This window comes from Panthera tigris, chromosome F3, assembly GCF_018350195.1.
Source record: "Panthera tigris isolate Pti1 chromosome F3, P.tigris_Pti1_mat1.1, whole genome shotgun sequence".
NCBI lineage: Eukaryota > Metazoa > Chordata > Mammalia > Carnivora > Felidae > Panthera > Panthera tigris.
This window is the reverse complement of record NC_056678.1, coordinates 56656792-56675813: the sequence shown is the minus strand read 5'-3', so window position 1 is coordinate 56675813 and position 19022 is coordinate 56656792. Positions and strand designations below refer to the sequence as shown.

Below are 19022 nucleotides of genomic sequence, written 5' to 3'. Positions count from 1 at the left end.
TAAACAAAAAGGAATTGGCTTTAAGGCCAAAATGTTCCTCTAGGACAAATTTTTATTAACTATATTTATACACTATCACCACTAATAGTCCTAATATCTAAGGGCATTATGGCTGGACATTCTGAACAGTGTGGAAAAGGGATACCAAAAAGAGGCCAGATTGTGAATAGGAGAGAATACATAACTACCAAATATAATTTCATGGGAAAAAACTAAGAAATGATAATTCGTGTGACAGAAGAGTAAGCCTAAAAGTATGAAAACCCTTAAAATGTATTACATTTTAATTCACCATGAAACTAAGAAAGCATCATCACCAATTCCAATACAACAAGATAATAAAATATTATTGAATTGTAAACACTATCTGATGTCTTAACTACTTCAATACAATGCCTTTAATACCTATGTACTTGAGTAAAAATAATCTTGAAATACATTAAAACAGAAGGAAAATGGCACCAACCAAAACTGCAATAAGATGTAAGATGAACTCAGATTGCAAAATCCTCAGTCAACAGAGATGTGGTTCATGCTTTAAAATTAAAAATAAAATTTATTAAAACGAATAAAGTTTCTAATTGCTCTGGGTTTCTGAGACAACTAGAATTAAAACTTGCTGATATCTGCACTATCACAGACTAAAAGAAAAATGATTTCACAGTAATGTTGAAACAGATTTTCTAATATGGTAAAATATTGAACCAGTTCTTGCTTGTAATACTTGCTTGTTATGAGAGCCCTTCCAACATTTAGAAGATCACAAAGTCAAAAGGTTTGGAGCCATTGGTAGTCCTTGATCATGTGACATTGGATTTCCAATATGGAAAAGGACCAATGAAATACAGCAGAGCTACAGAATGTACAACTTGCCAAATATTTAAACAAAATAACTTTGCTAGGTTGGTTGAGAGTGCCGGTATTCATGATTGAAAGCAATAAACATATTTTACAAACTTACTTGATTTTTAAATTGATTGCAAATTAAATGGCATTACTATCCTTAACTATATATGTCTCACTTCACTGTTTAACTTGATACCTCTAATCATGAATAGGGGTCTGAAATGTAATACTCCACAATGCAGACATATATATTCTTTCTGAAAATTGTTTGAAAAGCTCCTTAATTCCTTAATAGGAAATTGCAAATTGTATTTAATTGTGAGGTTTTTATTTCTTCATCTTAGGAATCCTAGAACTAGTGAAAACAAGGAAGCAAAACTTCACAATTCCATGCTCTCAATCAAGGGTAAATTTTGAAGAAAAGTGGAATTTTGTATTTAATGTTTCTGACCTTGAGTAATTAAATCTAAAAATAAAGAAAGCCTAGTACATAAAGACCTGTTCTTAGGTACAATCTCAACTTCTTTTTGTATTGAATCAAAGACAATGATGCCATTCATACTTTAAGTACCTCAGATGTTTGTTTTCCTAAAATATCAACAGCTGATCACACTGCAACATTATTTTTTTTCCTAACAGAGAACCAGGATACTAATCATCTAGTCTAAGTGGGACAGAGGTGTAATTTAAAGCAGGGTTTCTCAACCTAGGCACCCCTGACATTTGGGGCTGGCTAATGCACTGTCATGGGGGCTGTCGCACGCAGTAGAAGGTGTATAGCAGTAACCCTGGCCTCTACCCAGGAGATGCCAGTAGCCTCCTATGCTGCTCCTCCCGCCAGCTGTGACCACCAAAAAACGTCTCCCAGCATCGCAAATGTTCTCTGAGGGACAGTCATCCTTGCTTGAGAATGAATAATTTAAATCACCTCATCATTAAAAAAAAAGAAATCTTACAAGTTCAAGAACTGTCAGTCATGAGAAATTTAGGTAAAAACGATGAATTGATCTAGAACAGTTGCCCCTAGCATACTATAAACGTATGGGAACTCCTTTTGAAAGTCTAAAATTACATTGTCCAAAATGGTAGCTCCTAGACACATATACCTAAAGAGCATTTAAAAATGTAGCTAGTGTAACCAGTTACTGAACTTTTACGTTTATTTAATATAATGTTTTATTTAAGTATAACTAACATACAGTGTTCTATCCATTTCAGGAACGCAACATGATTCAACAATTCTATACATTACTCATGGTAAGTGCGGTCACCATCTGTCATTAAATGTTATTACATTATTGGCTATATTCCCTATGTTGTACTTTTCATCTCTGTGACTTATTTATTTTATAACTGGAAATTAGTACCTTTTAATCCCATTTATCTATGGCACAGACCCTCCACCCACCTCCCCTCTGTATTTAAGAGTCTGTTTTTGGTTTCTTTGTTCTTTTTTTTTTAATGTTTATTTATTTATTTTGAGAGAGAGAGAGAGAAAGAAAGCATGTGTGCAGAAATGTGGGACATATTGTGGGGGAGGGACAGGGAGAGAGAATCCCAACCAGGTTCCATGTTCAGCACAAATCCCAACACTGGGCTCAATCCCACGACCATGAGATCGTTACAATCTGAGCTGATATCAGTCAACTGACTGGGCCACCCAGGCACCCCGTTTGTTTTTTATATTCTACATGTAAGTGAAATCATATGGCATTTGTCTTTCTCTGACTTATTTCACTTAGCATAATACCCTCTAGGTCCATCCACGTTGTTGCAAATGGCATGATTTCGTTCTTTTTTATGGCTGAGTAATATTCCTGGTTGTGTGTGTGTGTGTGTGTGTGTGTGTGTGTGTGTGTGTACACACACATACACACCACATCTTTATCCACTGATCTATTGATGGCACTTGGGTTGTTTCCATATCTTGACTATTGTAAATAATGTTGCAATAATAAACATAGAAGCACATATATCTTCTCAAATTAGTGTTTTTGTTTTCTTTGAGTCAATTATTTAATGTAAATTTATCAGTATTCAAATTGAGATGTGTTACACATGTAAAATACACACCAGATTTGAAAGATTTAGAATGAATAAAATAATGCAAATTATCACTTTAATAATTTTATATACATTATGTGTTGAAATGATAATATTCTAGATATAATGGGTTGACTAAAATATGTTATTAAAATTAATTTACTTATTTCTTTTTTTCTTTTCTTAATGTGGTATCAAGAAAATTTAAATTTACATTTGTAACTCCTATTACATTTCATGGTTAGCATGGTCTAAAATGTTTGATGATCTGTCCAAATATGTACTGACTATTAAGATATATAATACCAAAAAGTTATTATGAATTCAGGGAAATATTTCAGTGATTTTAGATTTTACTTAAACACAACAGCACCCACAAACAATACTTAGATTGTTGTATTCTTAGAACTATCTCCAGCCTAAAGTCTGAGATACACTTATCTGTAAACATATATCAAAACTGGTGATGATGTAAATTCATAAACTGAAAAGTACTGACTCTAGAATCTGTTTCCAATGATCATCCATTCAATTTTATTAATTATGCTTATATTTAGGCTGAAATGAACTTATCTTTTCTGTCTCTGTAGGAATACCATTGTCTTTCTTCTTCCCAACTTCACTACAAACCAATAGCAAATAACAAAGCTCTTCTGACATTTCAAAGACATTCAACTTACGGCACAAAAATAACCTCTTGGTCATTAGGTCTTCTTCTTTTTTTTTTTTTTTTTAATGTTTATTCATTTTGAGGGAGAGTGAGGGAGAGAGAGAGAATCCCAAGCACACTTTGTGCTGTCAGTTCAGAGCCCGATGCGGGGCTTGATCTCACAAATGTGAGATCATGACCTGAGCTGAAATCAAGAGTAGGATGCTCAAACAACTGAGCCACCCAGGCGCCCTGGTCATTAGGCCTTTCATTTGCCCTACCAAACTACTAAACTCTTCTAAAATTATATTAAAATAACTTTTTTTGACTCTTAAATTTTATGACAAAATTATCATTATTTTGCTCTACCATTTTCAATTCTATCAACTAAGGTAAGTAAAACCTTAATTGCATTCAAAAGGGTCCTTGAACTTCTGGTTCTGATTCTCATTAATATTAAGTTAATAGAAAAATAAAAATCACATTTGCATAAGCACACAGTGTCATTAATAAGAATAAACCAAGAACAGATAATGAGAAATTAGTGGATTGTACAGCTCAGCACATTATTTTGCTTACCCAAAAAAGTATTTGGAAACCCCAGTTTAAAGCATGTGCTCAGGATAAAAGCTTATGGAGATGCTAATTTAATAATTATAAAAAGCGGTTTGACTTCAAAACTATATCAATCTCATGACTCTGCATTTTGTTAAACACATCTATAGGTTGCATAATCTATTTAGTAAGTAGCCAATTCCACATTCCTATTCTGGTTTACTGATTCAAAAAGCTTAATATTATTTCCAAAATTTTTTAAGTGTAGAAACAATGCCACAAAACCTTTTTCCAGAGTTTATCAATTGTGGCATAACTAAATTATTAGAAAGTTTATGCTTCTTGGAGTTTCTTTTGGAGTAAAAAAAAAAAAGTTTCTTTTGGAGTTTCTTTTTTGGGGGAAAAAGAGAATCTGAAAGACAGCAATCTGCAGGGTTAGAGGAAGCTGAGTTCAGCAGACTATTCTTTAGGACAAAGTTTAAGTTAAAAGCTTCAGGGAATGCTTTACAAAAAGGCAATAAGTTATTCATCTAGCAAAACTTGGCTGAATCATAAAACTGAAAAAATAAAAAGTTCTGGAAAAAAAGTACCCCAATTCAAATACACAATTAAGTTTAAAGAACATTCAGCTGGTACATCTATTTATATACATTTTATGCTACAGTTATACTGGGCAGTGAGATAAATTACTGCATACCTGGGAGGAGCTGTTGGATAAATAATTTTTATGTGCTGGAATGTTAAATCTTGATTTAAAACCTGCTTGATCCATGTTCTCAATCCTTGTCCAGAATCACCTGATGGATCACAAAATCTAGGTTAAGATAAAACATTTTGACAACACAGTGTATTTAAAAGCAGTCTATAACTCTCATATCACACAGAGGCTGGAACAGGGAATAAAAAAAAATTTCCATAAATAAAAATAACTGCACAGAAACCAATTTATCAACATGAATTAACTGGTCAGGTATAAACAGCCAAAAATAATTTAGATTACTTTACTCGTAACTTCAGCACTGATCACTTTATGAGTTTTAAGTTTCTCCTTTGTTTAAGGGTACAACAGCAACAAATACATGAAGTAAATTATTTTTTCTAAAAAAAAATTCTTTATCTGATTTTAAACACTGCCATTTTTAATCTCACCCTTAAAAAGAGTAACTTTTTAAAGTGTATATAAACTTTTGTACTTGGAACAACCTAAAACACTTTTCTTGGTTAAAGCAATAAAATCTATCAAAGGGATAGTTAGCATACTTTTGTAAACTTGAAGAAATCTAAGTTTAATTTCGATAACCTGTTTACATGATGTAAAATAATGATTATAAACCCGAAGGCTGAAAAGTAACCAAAATCCATGCAAGAATTAAGGTATGGATATTTCCATTAAAAAAAAATGGAAGAAAATATAGGTCCATCTTCTGTAGTCCTGAAGAGGAAATTTTAAAGGTGACAACTTTTAATTTCTTTTAAATCAGTTCATTAAGACATCAATTCAAAATATATCTATGAATTCACATCAGTGTGTCAGGCAGTGAGGGCAAGATGAGGAAGAAAAGAGTCCCTGCTCTCACTGAGTATACAGTTTATTGTGAGGGGCAGACAGTAGCCGAGTAACCATACGTAAACATTAAAGGCAAATGTAACCACTGTAGCGATGAGACCCTTGGTGCTGCCAGGGTTTATGGTATTCAGAACTGCCTCAGCAAAGGAGTTCAGGGATAACATTACCCGAATGTAAGCTCTGCAGAGCAAAGGTCACTTTGCACTTTATCCCCTGAGTTATTTGTTCACATAAGGCCTAGCGCACAACTGACACAAGCCGACACAAAGTTTTAAGGTCCGCGGGCTGGTGAAAAGGGAAGGGCACAAGGAAAGAGCATCTCGGACAAGATATGGCGAATGCGAAGATCCTTCATTGGAAGGAGCAGGATGACGTCGAAGAATTGAGAGAAAGAGCAGGGAGTGCAAGATGAGGCTAGAGAAATCCTCAGAGCCCGGAGCTAGCTGCTTTTTGGCAGAAAGGTGGCACTCTTTTAAGGGGCACTCTGGCAGCTGTGTGAAGGGAGGGACAAAAGTGGGCGTGAGGAGATCAATGAGGCTACTGCTCAGGTGACCCATGCTTAAGTTAGGGTTCTAGCAATGAAATGTACAGAGATACTTAGGAGATGAAATTAACAGACATTGACGATAGGTTACTTATGAGGGGTCAATGGTGGAAGGTTTCAAGGACGGTGGTGAGGTTTTTGGCCAGGATAACTGAGTGAGCAATGGAACTACACACACTGAGATAGGAAATGCATGAATCAGCAGGTTTATACTTGCTGAGTGTGAGGTACTCTTCAGAATGCATACAAGTCCTCTACCTGGGGTTGAGCAAACTACAGCCAGCTGGAAGACAAAAACCATAAGAACGACTTTAACAGTTTTTAAAGTTTATTTTATTTATTTTGAGAGAGCGAGAAAGAGACAGAACAAGCAAGAGAGGGGCAGAGGGAGAGAGACAGAATCCCAAGCAGGTTCCACGCTGTCAGGGCAGAGCCTGACACAAGGCTCGATCTCAGGAACCATGAGATCATGACCTGGGCCGAAAGCAAGAGTTGGACACATAACCAGCTGAGCCACCTAGGCTCCCCCAATTTTCACATTTTTTTAAGAATCATTTAAAAAAAAATGAAGGAAAAGAAAGGAGAAGAGGGAAGCAGAAAAGAAGCCATTATATGGCCCACAAAAGCTACAATGGTTGCTATCTGAGCCTTTACAGAAAGTTTGCCAACCCCTGCCCCACACCACCTGTGCCAGCACCCTTTTGGATATCCTGGCCTACTCCTCTCACTCCAGACAAACACGCCTGACTGCCGTTCCATGTCGGAGAACCTACCTCAGACCCTCTCTCCTGGCTTTTCCCTGTCTGCAACAGTCTAGCCCAAAACCTACACGATTGCCTCACTCAAGTCTAACTTCTGAAGTGTCACCACTGTAGTGAGACCTACTCTGACCACCTTATCTAAAATTATCACCCCCTATACCTCCCATCCTCCTTGCCCTTAGAATTTACTACTATCCACTCGCTCTATAATATTTCCTCCACTAGAATGTAAGTTCCACGACAGAAGGGAATTTTGTTTGTTTCGTTCATTACTATATGCCTGGAGCCTAGAACAGTGCCTTGCACAGTGGCCATATAACAGATATTTCTTGAATGAATGGGTTAATGAATGAGTGATTATTAGGCCACTGGAAAAACATGTCCAGAGCTCAAAGGAAACTTAGAGACACACATGTATATCACCATAGAGAGGAAAAAACAGAATCCTTGGGCATACATGCACATTAGCTGGGGAGAAAAAAAACAAAATGAAAAAAAAAATAGGACCAAATTCTGAGGAACCCCAAAATTAATGGATAGAAGAGAATGCAAAATACACCAAAAGGAGCAAACAGGTAAAAAGAATCAAGAAAGTGTTTCAAGAACACCGAATGCTGATGGGGATGGCTCAGTCAGTTAAGCCTCTGAGACTTCAGCTCAGGTCATGATCTCACATTGGTGGGTTCGAGTCCCACACTGGGTTCTGAGCTGATAGCTCAGAGCCTGGAGCCTGCAGCCTGCAGCCTGCTTCGGATTCTGTCTTTCCCTCTCTCTGTGCCCTTCCCCTGCCTGTCTCTGTCTCTCTCTCTCAAAACTAAATAAACATTAAAAAAACATTAATAGTTGCTTCCTGTACTGGCCTTACTCTTCAAAAAAAAAAAAAAAAAAAGAATACTGAATGCTGCTGCTAACAGTTGAAATAATGAGATAAGAGGATGACTGAAAAATGTTTATTACATTTAGCAACACACAGGTTACTGGTGACTTTACTAAGAGCCAACTCAGTTCGCAGACACTACAGGAGGAGAAAGCAAGGCACGCATGGTCTGTGTGAACCTTATAGTGCAGTGTGGAATACAGACCTTAAATTAAGTAATTACAAATATGAATACCATTAAAGGAGCATCCAACAGAGTGAATTAATCTAAGCCGGGAAACTAAACAAAGCTAATTAAACTATTACTTGTGTTTATCATCCTGAAAGAAGATACTTTTGTATTTTAGGAGTAGGAAACGCTCAGATTAAGCTATATATTACTCACATTCCCCTATATTCTTCTATCGCTGGCATATCCTAGAGAAGGTCAGACTTTTAAAATTAAAAAAAAAAAAAAAGCTTCTAAATTCACTTCTTCAATCTTAAAAAGCAAAACTTAATGCCACAAAGCAACATCCATTCATCCATTCACAAGGTCTGCTTTTTAAAAAGCTGGCACTTTATTCTAAGAGCAAGGTAAAATTGTCACAATTGGTTTGACCATATTTGGAGTAACCAGAACCCAAACATCTCCTGTAACATAACCACATATAGTAAAGTCTAATATAAAATCATACTTTCAATAAGGGTCTTATTTACTACAATGGAGCTCTAACTATATAGGAATTGCATTACATTTGCATAATTAGAATTCTTTGGATAAATTCTTTGTTCCAAAGTACAAAAGAAAAAAATAATATATACTTTTATATTGTACAAATCTGGATTTACAATTTATGAAAACATCGGTAATTTGAAATTGAAAAGAGTAAGGATAGACGTTAAGCAAAGCGACCCATGGAAAAAAGAAATGTCCAGGAGTATTTCCTAAAAATATTAACTTATTTATTATAACTTATTTATTATAAAATATAATTAACTTATTTACTGAAAAGATTATGGTATTGGGGAATTTCTGGATGCTTATAAATGAACGCCCTTGGAGCCCAAAATAGTACCAGTAACAGTCTCTTAATTGGAAAGCAATGGTGTCATCTTAGACACCCCACCTCACCTTCTAAATATATCTCAGCAGCCAAATTTCCCTTTCAACACGTTTGGCCAGTTTCTTCCTATTTCCAAAGTGATACATCCTAGCTCAGAGTTTTTCCACGTTACCCCTTCTGAAGTCAGAGAGATCTGAGTGCGAATCCTAATTCCATGACCACTCACAGTAATAGCCAAGTGACCTTGGGCAAACTTCAGCCTATTGGGACTCATTCTTAAAACGAGAATACTTCCCACAACAGCCCATTTCCAGGTTTCCACCCGGTACCTTTCCAATCCCCTTCACTATCCAATCACCATCTCTTTACGCCTACCAAAGTCTCAGCTCAAAGCCCACGTTCTCGGTCAAATCTGACAAGCTCTTCATCTTCCAAATGCCTTAATATGCCTAACCACAGTTTTTTCCTTACAATTCTCTTGGCAGTAAATCATGTACCATCTTGTGATCTCCCGTCCACTGCTGACTCAAACTAATTGAATTGTTTTTGTTTTTAACTTTAGGTAGGCGCCCTGAGGACACCGGCTGCATCTCATTTCTTTAAAAAAATATTTCCCAAGAACTTATTCTGGGCCAAGCACTAGGGATGCAAAGATTAAAACAAGGGTCCTTACTCTTGAGGAAGGGAAAGTGAAGTGAGAAAGACAGACATAAGTAATTACAGATGAGTGGAAGAAATGCTATACCGAATTAAGCACACGTCACTAAGGGCGGGCAGTGCAAGGAGATTTACCCCTGGGACTGAGAGCTGACTCGGTGCTGTATCTTGGGGGCTTAATGACAAGAGAGGGAAAGAGGAAAAAGAAAGAAGGGGGAGCAGGAAAGTGAGGAAAGGGAGAAAGGCACTCCAGCCCTGGCGCAGTGCCTCACAGAAAGTATTAATAAATATTAAGTTAACTGTCTGAAATGTCTACAGTAGTATGGGAGACTGGAAAAAGAAAAGCAATGGCAAACAATCCAATGCGGTTGAAAACCCAAATCACTAATAACTGACCCTGGAAAGTACTAAATAATTTATTTGTCTCTAGCAGAGAACTTACCTTACTAACTTGCTCTGTTTAAACTTGAGGGAGAACAATGGTGGGGGTAGGGGAGGGTAGCAAAGAAGAGTATATTGTAGATGGAGGGATGGCCGAGGGGCGGGACACAGGGGCCATCAGCGAGGGCGGTGGGCCAGTGACCACAAGATAGAAAAAGGAAACACACGGTGGGGAAGGCTGGGAACAGATTACCAGGCCTGTGTGTCCCCAGCCACAGGGCTAGAGAAGGGAGGAGGGTCGCCCTCTCCGAGTCCACCGAGCCCTAATGGGCCCAGCGCCTAGGGCAACACTGGGGGACCCGAGGGGAGGACGATTCCCAAGCAGAAAACTAGGACGTGAAACTGTAATCCACCTGAGCCGTGCAGGAAGATCAGCGAGGCGCTGTGCCTCCCAGCTGGCGACACCATGCAACGCTGCACGCGAATTGAACCCGACGCAGCCGCCATCGCTGCCGCCCGAGGAGTTTCGTGGGCCCCGCCCCTCCACCGCCCCGCGGGCCCGCGCACGTAGGCACGCAGGGCGCGCGCCCGAAGACGCGCCTGCGCGGTAGGGCTGGTGCTGTGGCGCTTCTGGGTCAAATCTGAGGCAGGTCCTGTTTCCGTGAGAGTTTTTGGTTTTGCTGAGGGTGGTATTGTAAAGGTGACAGCTTCGCTAAGCCTAATGGGTATATTTGTTTGCTGTGGGATTTTTAGCTGCCATCGTGAAAGTCAGGATTGCCTTTTTATTTGGAGATATAAGGCTGTTTTTCTGTTCAAAATTTAACAGATACAATCATACTTCACCTTCTTTGGGACTTGAACAGGATGTGTGTGGCTTTTTATATGCAAAATAAGACAGCTCTATAATAAATCTGTAGTTTTAAAAAACAGTTTACACAGCAAATCTAAGGAGGTACCGTTTCACACCCATTAAGATGGTTATTATTCGGAAAACAAAATATATGTTGGTGACGATGTGGAGAAATTGAAATCCTGGCGCATTGCTGATGGGAATGTAAAAATGGCGCAGCAGCTGTGGAAACAGTTTAGTTTTTCCTTGAAAAGTTAAACAATTACCATATGAGCTAGTGATTCTACTCTGGTATATATGCAAAAGAAATGAAAGCATGAGCTCAAACCAGTATTTTGTGCACCTGTGTTCATTATTCACGAAAGCCAGAAGGCGGAAGCAACCCAAATGTCCTTCAGGGGATGGATGGTAAACGAAATGTATACACATAAGATGGAATCCCTGTGATGGAATGTTATTCAGCCTTAAAAAGGAATGTAATTCTGATACGTGCTACAACATACATGAACCTTGAAAACAGTATGCCACGTGAAATAAGTCAGACACAGAAAGACAAATATTGTGTGATTCCACTTAGATGAGGTATCTGGAAAGTAGAGGAGGGATTACCAAAAGCAGAGGGGAAGGGGGAATGGGGATATGTTGTTTCATGGGTATAGAGTTTCTGTTTGTGATGATGAAAAATTTCTGGAAATCATGATGATGGTTGCACAACATTGTGAATGTCCTTACTGTCACTGAGCTCTACGTTAAAAATGGTTGAAATGGTACATTGTGTGTTACGTACATTTTATCACAATTAAAAAAAATTTTTTTAATGTTTATTTTTGAAGGAGAGAAAGAGACAGAGCATGAGTGGGGGAGGGGCAGAGAACAAGGGTGGCATAGAATCCGAAGCAGGCTCCAGGCTCAGGGCTGTCAGCACAGAGCCCCATTAGGGACTTGAACCCACGAGCCATGATATCATGACCTGAGCCAAAGTCGGACGTCCAACCGACTGAGTCACCCAGGCACCCGGTCACAGTTTTTAAAATACTAAAAATAAATGGAACTACCTTCTATCTGAAGACCTAACCATAGACATCTTCTAACACTGAAGTCTGTAGACCCAGCAAGTGGCTCTTTCTTCGTGTAAAATTCAACAAACAACCCAGTGGAACTTTAAGTGCCATTAAACACCAGCCTTCCATTCATAGTAGTTGGCATCATATTTAAGCAATTACAACTTACCTTTTATTTGTTCATGGTACTCACCCTACTCCCAAGTGGCTAAGTTGTTTAACATCATGAGCCAGTTGCCAAGATAAGCTCTGTGCTATCACAGTGTTGGACCAATGCTGTCCATGGGAATGGTCCTACATGCTTTTAGTTGACCAGATGCAAAAGGAACTTCGAGTCATTTCACTCAAGACTATAGATCGCCAGCTGAGAGTACTGAGAATGAAGTCATTAGAAAGGACAGACTGGGATGGACCTCTGACAACCAATTCTTAAAAAATACTTCTGTCTTCAGGCCTGCCTTCCCCACATGAAGTCTCAGTAACTTTGAAGAGCAAAGTGAGAAGAGGGCAGTGTCACACTGGGAGAAACCACTTGGAGATGTGCCAGGTGAGGCGTTGAGTTCTACTCTTAGAACTCTATTACTGCCAGAGAACCTGGCTGCGCATCACCGTGTTCTTCGAGATAGCAGAAAATCAGGAGCGTAATTATTTGCTAAAGTAATACAGCTAATATAGCTAATGTAATATAGCTATATCGCTATTGTTAACAGTGATACTAAACAGCCGAAATTCATTGGGACTTAGTAGGGTGCCCAGTGCTGTCATAACTAAATTCCCATAGAAGTCTGTACTATTGCTATCTGTTTCTGCCAGTGAAGCTCAAAGAAGTCAAGACCCGGCTCAAGAGCATACTGCCAGTTACCCATAAAGCCTGGGCTCACGTATTAGGCCTGACTCCAAAGTCCAGGTCCTTAACCGTTACACATTTACACATTAGCTCACAAAAATAAGACAGGATATACCCCAGCTATTTTAATTCAAAAACAAAAAACCCTCCCCCGCCCCCCCCACCCCCAACACACAGGCCCCAAAATACTTCTGGTATTTGGACGGTAGCCCTTTAGAGTCCCTACTGATTAGGAGTTCTTATGTTTTCAGATTTCCCCACGTCTCCTGGTATTAGTTCCTGGTTTGTTCCTTAATGTGAATGAAACCCATTTTGAGCAGACAGAAGAGCAATACCGGAAGGCTGGGATTCTGAGTTTCACCTAGAACGTGAGTCTTCCCAGATTCGGGATCATTGTTAGAATAAACTAGATTTTTTCTAAACCCAATCAAAGTACTCTTTTATTCCCAGTGATTTAAATGCTTAGATATTATTGCTATTCCTTTCATCTTTATTTATAGAACAAACAGAAGGTTTTAGATTACTATATTTAGAAATGCCATCTGGTAGGCAAACTATTGAACAAAAACGTTTTGTTCCTTTCATGTAACTGCATTACTTTGAAATGTAATTAAGTTTCAGGATGGTTGTTTGCTTCTTTTATGGTGGATCTTTTGCCCTATTGAACTTGGGGAAAAATTCTCCCTCGAAGATTTTTATTCAGCCATTCTTTTACTCTTTGTGTAGCTCTTAATTTTTTGTTGTTACTCATTTGCTCTCAGACAGTCTATTTGCCCATTATATTTGATGTACCCTGTTTTTGGTAACTTCAGTGTCTAAACTAAGAAAATCTAGTAAACGAAATAAAAACGAAAAATAATCTCCTTTTTTGTAGGGTTTCAACATCTTCTGAAATCTAAAGATATAAATGGCAAGGTTGGAATTTAGTTTGCTCTCCTCCTGTGAGCTTAGAAGTTCTTTAGGGCACACTTGCTGGCTTTAAAAAAATGGTTGCAAGATTAGTCATTGAGAGTAATATATTAGATACTTTCAAACGATTACAGTTAAGCTCACATTAGTCATGCAGACAATGCACAGTTACGCATCTTGTTTTCCTCAGTCTTGAGCATCAAGTTGTATCCCCTCCATTTTTTATCTGTTGAATTATTTAAAGGGACAGAGAAATACATGAATGTAAATAATACATACACGTTAAACGAAATGGCCCAGTGGTAGATAATTTGTTAAATTTTGTGAATTAACCAAGTAAGGTCCTTTATATCCATTTATGGAAGAAAAAGTAGAAAAAACTTAAGTATCTTATAAATATCTTCTAAAACAGTAAAACTAAACTCTTTAGAAAGGAGTAGTTATATGAGTTTATAAACTTTAATATAGCCATCTCCTCAGTTCTTGGGAGCTTCAACTTGCATTTGTCATTCTAGATACAGTCCTTTTAGGTACAGGTGAGAGGAGTCCCCCTACTTCATCCCACGAGTCCTACTAGATATGCACGGCATAGATGGGGTCTTTTTAGAAGAGATGGGTCACCTGAGGCATTGTGAGCTGGGCTGAGGCAGCACTGGGAAGGTGGACACATGAATCACTCAAATATAGACTAAATGCAGTTTTGGTTTTGGAGCATGGGTATTTGTCACTTCGGCTTTACTATTAACAGTCAAAGTAATTTCCACCAAAACAGTGTGCAGGCCCAGGGTGAGGACTGTGGAAGTCCCTCCTTTGAACATAGGCTGGGTGGTCAGTATAAACGCCTGGACACCGGAACATGTTATTTGCATTGCCATGTGACTCTTATTTAGTAAAGGGATTTTCTCCCTTTTGAATACCTCCCTGACCAGTTCTCATATTCCCAAGCTACTCTCTGGAAATATTTCTTAATCAACTTTCTCCAAGTCCTTATAGTAGTCTTGGGGTCCCTCCATTGATCTTCATATTGCCTGTGTACTCTAGAATCCATTCTTTGTTCTCCTTCAGTAGACCTTGATAGCTCTTCAAATTCAGAACAATAACTATTAGCAACTCCTAACCAGATCCTGTTTCCCTGAGGGCACTGAAGGTTAAATCTTCAAACTCTCCCATTTGCTGAGGGGACTGTTGGATTCCATACATCTATTACATAGACAGGGAAGTAAAGCAAAAAGAGTAATTTCCCTATCAATACAGTCTGAACATCTATATCCTGATACATTCAGTTAAGAGAAGATGAACTATATATGTAATCGTAACAGTATACAATGAAAAGAATATTGAAATGGTACTAAGGAGTTCTTCTTCCAGCTTTAGGAATAACAAGGTGACATTAAACAGGCCATTTAATCTCTTTAATGTGTTTCTCTAACTGTGAAATCAGGGAGTAGGGCTTGATAAGCTTACCAGTTCTATGATTCTAGGATCACGAAAGTTTAAATATGGAACACTTGCTATTTTTATACATGTACCTCTTCTATTTAATTCTGCTCATAAAATTATGGCTCAAAACTCTTAATTGTACTGCACATACTCCTATTTAGTAGTATCAGAAAGATCAGCAATTATCATTTTCCTCCTTCCTTGTATGACAGACTGACTTAGCAACCTTACTCTCCCTTCCTACTTTTTCTTGTTGTTTAGTAAAGGCCAGTAAAGGCAAAAAAAGAGTTAAAAAGAATCTTTTAAAAAGATAATCAGATAATACAAAATCAGTCTTTCCATGTAAAAAGTAAATGCAATTTATTCCAAAGTGGACTATGTTAAGGATACACACACACACACACACACACACACACACACACACACACACACACATATATATTCTGTGTTGAAAACCTGAAAAGCCACACACAATTCTAAACTGATTGTAGACAAAGTTATGAGTGTTCTGTGGTGGAAGGTGCAGTAGATTTGAGGTAAGAAACCTAAGTTTGAATACTTATCCTGCTAACCCTGTGGTCTAGTAAGTTTCAATTTCTTAAGGGCAAGAACTGTTTTATTGATCTTTGTATTCTCCTGAAATACCCACAAAAGAATTGTAAATATTACTTGTTGGAATTAAATTATGCTTTTAATTGAGTTATATTTAGAGGAAAAAAGAGTGAATAAAGGGTGAAATTCTATACTCCTTCCAACACCTGCCATAATGTCATTGGCCATATTGGCAGTCTCCAGGAAGAGCTAGGGGTGGATGGGCCAAGACTTGGAGGAAACAAAGCCAGGGCCAGGATCACAATATTAGGACTGGTTTCCACCTTCCCTTAGGAAGCAGAATTCTTTGAAAAAAATAAAACCCATTATCAAGAAATCTTGTGGTGGGAATCAGACAAAACTGACATGACACTGAGTGAAAAGAAGAGCTAGGTCGTAAAGGACAAGGCAAACAAAGAGCCATAATGCAGGGAAGCCAGTTGCTTAAAATGTGGCATGTGTGATTGGAGCACTACAGTCAGCCAGCCCACAAAGAAAGGATGTTGTTCTATGGTAAGTCTATTAATTCAGTGATGGTGAGGATGGTAAGGGTATGTTCATGGTGTCCTTTAAGATTCAGCTAAAGTTAAGGACCATCTCAAAAGAAAGGGACACCAATGCACGTGCACACACACACACACACACACACGCACACACACACCATTTTGAATGCACTTTAGAGGTATTGTGAACTCACTAAAGGATTCCCTACAAATGTATAGATCTCAGGTGTGACCCTCCTTCTTGCTTGTATGTTTTTGAAAGCAACATCACGTATGATTAATGGCCACAGGTTCATTCAAATTCCCAACAAAAAAGGCTTTACAATTTTTTTTAGTGTTTATTCATTTTTTGAGAGAGAGGGACAGAGCATAAGTGGCAGAGGGGCAGAGAGAGAGGGAGACACAGAATCTGAAGCAGGCTCCAGGCTCTGAGCTGTCAGCACAGAGCCCGACGCAGGCTCAAATTCATGAACCATGAGATTATGACCTGGCCGAAGTCGAGTGGTTAATCACCTGAGCCAATCAGGCACTCTTAAACAAGGCTTTTAGATGCCCCTTTTCTTTATACCCTCAATGAAACCAAAACAATTATGTTTACCTGGTGTTAGCTACCTTGTCATCCAGTTTAGTGGGTAGGAGAAAAATAATAATTAACTTGTATAGTATATGGTAATTGTCTCCAAAATATTTCCAATGTGTGCCCTATCAGTAAAAAGTTTTTTGTCATATTTTATATGTGCATATTTATTTATTTATAAATTATATGAATGAACTATACAGACACAAAACATAAACAAAAGTAGAAATTTAAAAGTGTGGGATAAAAACAAGATATCAACAAGCTTTAATATTTTCTTTCTACATTCCAAAGAATTGTCTTGCCTTACATACTCTTGAAGTAAAGTTATCCTATTTAGAAAACACTGTCCTTTAGGATAATTCTTGCAAATCCAAGCCTGGAAACAAGCAAATGGGGTCATTTTTATAGGAATGCCTCATTTTATATATGCATCTATATATGCATATATATATATGCATAGATGTATATCTATATATGTATATATATCATAGTATGATATGCATCTCAAAGTCTAAATTTCCAAGATAAATTAAATATGGTATAATTTATATTTCAGTGAGTGTCTATTTCTTTGATCTTCTTGAAGCCAAACTGGATTTTTTTTATCATTATATTCCCAGTGCCTAGACTGTATGAAAGGATTCTTCCCAGAATTTTTTTAAAGATATTTTTGATATCTGATATAAGGTTTGACTTCACAAAACCAGTTTTCAAAAAACTGTTCAGTTCCCTGTTTATTTCCAGAGACAACCAGCCTCCTGTTCTGTTTCTTCATCATGTTGAACTCCAAGAATTCTCCAGATGTGCTGTGCTGCCTCTTGCCCCTCTGCCTTTGCCCATTTGGCCAGGAGTAACTTTCCCCTCTCCCATCCTTTACTTGCCTACTTACCTGCCAAAACTTAAGTCTATCTTCTCCTCCTTTGATTTGTCTTCATTGAGCCCAAATGCCCTTTACACCTGCTCCTCCAGTAAGCACAGCCACCACAAAAGTAGCATTTGCACAACTGACCATTTACTTTTCTGTCTTTCCCACTTCCCACTCTAAACTATGGTCCTAAAAACAGTATTAACAAAAATAAAGAGCCTCCACTTAATGTGGCCCCCGGGCTAAGTTCTTTGCAATTATTTTCTCACTTGAAGGCAAGGCTGAAAGGGTGTGCGTGTGTGTGTGTGCATGCATGTGTGTGCACGTGCATATGCATGTATGGGTGTGTTTGTAAAAGAATTTTCACTTAATTCTTTTCCCATATTCTCCACTAGTTTATATTTACGTGGTCATTATAGAATGCATAATAGACAGAGGATGTTCAAAAATCTCATTAACTACAGCTGTGTCAATAGGAAAAGTACATGATGACTGAGCAATCTACTCAATACTTTACATTTTTAAAAAACATTAAACATCAGCTTTTGGAACTTTAATTAACAATCTCAACTTCTTGCATCAATTTGCGCCCATGGCGGTCTTTGAAAAACTGTTTATCACGGTAGTTTATTTCTCTCTTCTAGCAATTTGTATATTCTTCTTACTAGCATTGAAGTCTAAATGGAAAAAAATTAATAATATTTTGTTTGTGAAGACAAGTGGGTTGACTCTAATAAAAATATTGACTCATGTCTTGCTTCTCAGTGAGAAATGCCACCCATGAAGCCTGCTGACACTTCTAATAATAATATAATTTTAAGAAAGTCAGAAATAGTACATACCTTCACTTGCAGAAGTGTGAATTATTTATTTTTCTTCACACAAAAGATATGTAAAATGCATCAATGTTCAATGTTAGCTGAAAAGAATTTAAGAGCCAATTTTTACCTAGACTATGTAAAACGTTAAAAGGGCTTGCCATGCTTAACATAGACTATAAGAATGTATATCCCTTTCTATAAAGCATGGATATAAGACTTAAAATCTAAAATAAAAAAAGCAAAGCATTAAAATATAAATAGTAATCAGCTTTCATCTACTTATTTCTTCTTTTTTGTAACAAAAGAATAGATCCACATGTGCCATACAGATTTAAATCTGTCCCTTCTCCACAAAAAAGTATCCTAATGTAGGTGTTTTACATCATGCAAGTAGAGCTGATAGACAAAAAAGTGTGTTTCATAGTGATTAAAATCACTGCATATACTAACAGTTTCCCCTCTCTTGCCAGTTTCCTCAGAGAGAAGTTCTGTTTAGTCACATGGGTAAAATCTGGAAGCCACTCGTGGAAGTAATTACCATCAATTTGTTGCTTATTCAGAGAAGACATGCTAAAATGGAAGTAGAGAAGGCAAATCCCATTCTCCTTTGATACACACACACACACACA

General features: G+C 37.7%; 1 protein-coding gene and 1 long non-coding RNA gene across 3 annotated transcripts in view; one reads left to right on the top strand and one right to left on the bottom strand.

Moving 5' to 3' along the window:
* The window catches only part of LYPLAL1 (lysophospholipase like 1), a 38519-nt gene extending 28060 nt beyond the window's left edge, over positions 1-10459 (bottom strand). For both annotated transcript variants that reach the window (XM_015535387.2, XM_042976362.1), the window contains exons 1-2: positions 10340-10459; positions 4791-4890 (exon numbers count right to left, since the gene is read on the bottom strand). In XM_015535387.2, coding sequence (XP_015390873.2) covers positions 4791-4890; positions 10340-10433 — 194 coding nt within the window. In that variant the 5' untranslated portion in view covers positions 10434-10459. The remainder of the gene's footprint in view (positions 1-4790; positions 4891-10339) is intronic.
* Positions 10460-12293: 1834 nt separating this feature from the next.
* The window catches only part of LOC107179225, a 90386-nt gene continuing 83657 nt past the window's right edge, over positions 12294-19022 (top strand). The window contains exons 1-2 of the long non-coding RNA XR_001509834.2: positions 12294-12384; positions 12936-13052. This is a non-coding gene — a long non-coding RNA (uncharacterized LOC107179225). The remainder of the gene's footprint in view (positions 12385-12935; positions 13053-19022) is intronic.